This window comes from Berghia stephanieae, chromosome 13, assembly GCF_034508935.2.
Source record: "Berghia stephanieae isolate SIO BIC M18660-M18661 chromosome 13, UCSD_Bste_1.3, whole genome shotgun sequence".
NCBI classification, from domain to species: domain Eukaryota; kingdom Metazoa; phylum Mollusca; class Gastropoda; order Nudibranchia; family Aeolidiidae; genus Berghia; species Berghia stephanieae.
The window spans coordinates 7,729,666-7,732,165 of record NC_088372.1 but is presented as its reverse complement, the minus strand read 5'-3'; the positions used below and the strand labels follow the sequence as shown (position 1 = coordinate 7,732,165).

General features: G+C 38.8%; 1 protein-coding gene across 1 annotated transcript in view; it reads right to left on the bottom strand.

Moving 5' to 3' along the window:
- LOC144958781 (uncharacterized) overlaps nt 1-2,500 on the bottom strand; it is a 35,260-nt gene that overhangs the window by 7,221 nt on the left and 25,539 nt on the right. Inside the window, exon 11 of the mRNA XM_078890986.1 lies at nt 380-550. Within this exon, the coding sequence (XP_078747112.1) occupies nt 380-550 (171 nt within the window). The remainder of the gene's footprint in view (nt 1-379; nt 551-2,500) is intronic.

The window sequence follows — 2,500 nt, the reverse complement described above, 5'->3', positions numbered from 1 at the left end:
TAGTAGTATAATAGTAGTAGTAATAGTATTAGTAGTAGTAGTAGTAGTAGTAGTAGTAGTAGTAGTAGTTGTAGTAGTAGTAGTAGTTGTAGTAGTAGTAGTAGTAGTAGTAGTAGTAGTAGTAGTAGTAGTAGTAGTAGTAGTTGTAGTAGTAGTAGTAGTAGTAGTAGTAGTAGTAGTAGTAGTAGTAGTAGTAGTAGTAGTAGTAGTAGTATTAGTAGTAGTAGTAGTAGTAGTAGTAGTAGTAGTAGTAGTAGTAGTAGTAGTAGTAGTAGTTATCGAAGTGTGTTCCATTGATCATGGATAAAGTCAATCCGTTTCTCTGGTCTTACGTTGGTGTCGGTTTATTGGGATTCCACTGTTACTACATTTTACTTACCATGTCATATGCGAAATGTGCTTTCTTCACATTCGACATATTCCTGTACAGCGCCTTGACGGTGTACAGGGTAGTGGTGACATTCGTGTTTCGGTGCCTGCTGGAGAATTCCATCACTGTCAGTTCTACGTCACGACTTACGAGAAAACCTTTGGGGTTTAATCGCCATGCCTGGATTTACAACAACAACAACAACGAGACCAGTAACAACAACAACAACAACAACAAAACCAACAACAACAACAATAACAATAACAACAACAAAAACAATAACAACAAGAACAAAAACAACAAGACCACCAACAACAATAACAACAACAACAATAACAATAACAACAATAGCAATAACAACAAAAACAAGAACAACAACAATAACAACAACAACAAGAACCAGAACAACAATAACAACAACAACAATAACATCAAGAACAAAAACAACAAGACCACCAACAACAATAACAACAACAATAGCAATAACAACAAAAACAAGAACAACAACAATAACAACAACAACAAGAACCAGAACAACAATAACAACAACAACAATAACATCAAGAACAAAAACAACAAGACCACCAACAACAATAACAACAACAATAGCAATAACAACAAAAACAAGAACAACAACAACAATAACAACAACAACAAGAATCAGAACAATAACAACAACAATAACAATAATTGTGGAAGAAGAAAGAAAAAAATCCCATTTAACTTTTCGAGAAAAATAGAAAAATAAAGCAACAAAACAGCGCGGCTCAGCGGTACGGTCTTTGCTTCGTACCCAAAAGGTACCGAGTTCGATTACCATGCCGCTGCACTGTGTGGCCTTGAGCAAGTCACCTCACCCTAGCTCACTGTGCGGCGCTGCTCTGCGGCTGATGCCTGGGTTATTCCAGTCTTCCCTTGGAATAGACCCTCAAGACAAATTTTCCCTTGGGAATTTTATTTTATTTAAATTATTTATTTTATTTTATATATTCAATAATAAATGAAATATTAAAATGATATTTCATTTATTCATCCCATAGGAGAAATTTGTCTCTAGGGTCTATTCCAAGGGAAGACTGGAATAACCAATAACCCAGGCGTTGATTTAGGGCGAGGTGAATTACTTCAAGGCCACACAGAACAGCGGCGGGTGATCGAACTCGGTACCTTTCGGGTACGAAGTAAAGACCGTTCCACTGAGCCGCGCTGTCCCTTTGGCAATATTATATCTAATGGTGAGCTTTTATATAGCGCAATATCCACTAAACGTGCTCAAAGTACTTTACAAGGGGTCCCTGGCCAACAGCAACATTCAACATCTAGGACTGGACATGATGACGCCTGTTAGGTGATATTACAATTTTATCGGACAGAGACAACGCTGCTAATGGCCAGGTACTCATTTTACACCCGAGTACGGTGAGAGAACGTGAATAAAGAGCCTTCTCCAAGGACTCAACTATGCGCCGAACCCAGGACCTTCCGATCCGAAAGCGAGTGTCATACCACTAGGCTGCATAGCCGCATCTAAGTGAAAATTGATTTGTTGATTTTAGGGGCTTTACGGCGCTTGCAACACTTGTAGGTCATTTCAACGTTCGTAGAGAGATAATGGTTATCGGAGATAGAAGGTGCAATCTAAAAATAACACAAAAACAACTTGAACCTTTATGTAGCGCAATCTACACTAAACGTGCTCAAAGCCCTTTACAAAGGGTTCCTGACCATCAGAAACACTTAACATGTAAAACGAGACATCACGCCTGTGAGGCGATATTACAATAGTTTTTATTTCCGACAGAGACAACGCTGTTAATGGCCAGGCTCCCATTTTACACCTGAGTACAGTGAGAGCATGTGAGTAAAGAGGCTTTTTTCAAGGATTCAAACACATTATGTACCCAGAGAGGCTCGAACCATAGCCATCGTTAGCCTGACACTGACCAAAAAATGAAGTCAAATACAAGTCTTTGGCCACAAAAGAAAACAAATCGTGAGTTGTATTCAATAGTTCAACCAATGGTATCACTTGTTTCCATGAGCTCGACTAATGACAACTCACTAGGCGGTGCAAAACCAAATAATGACGTCAAAATGCCAGTCTTTTTGGGGTTTCGGTGTCAGGCTAAA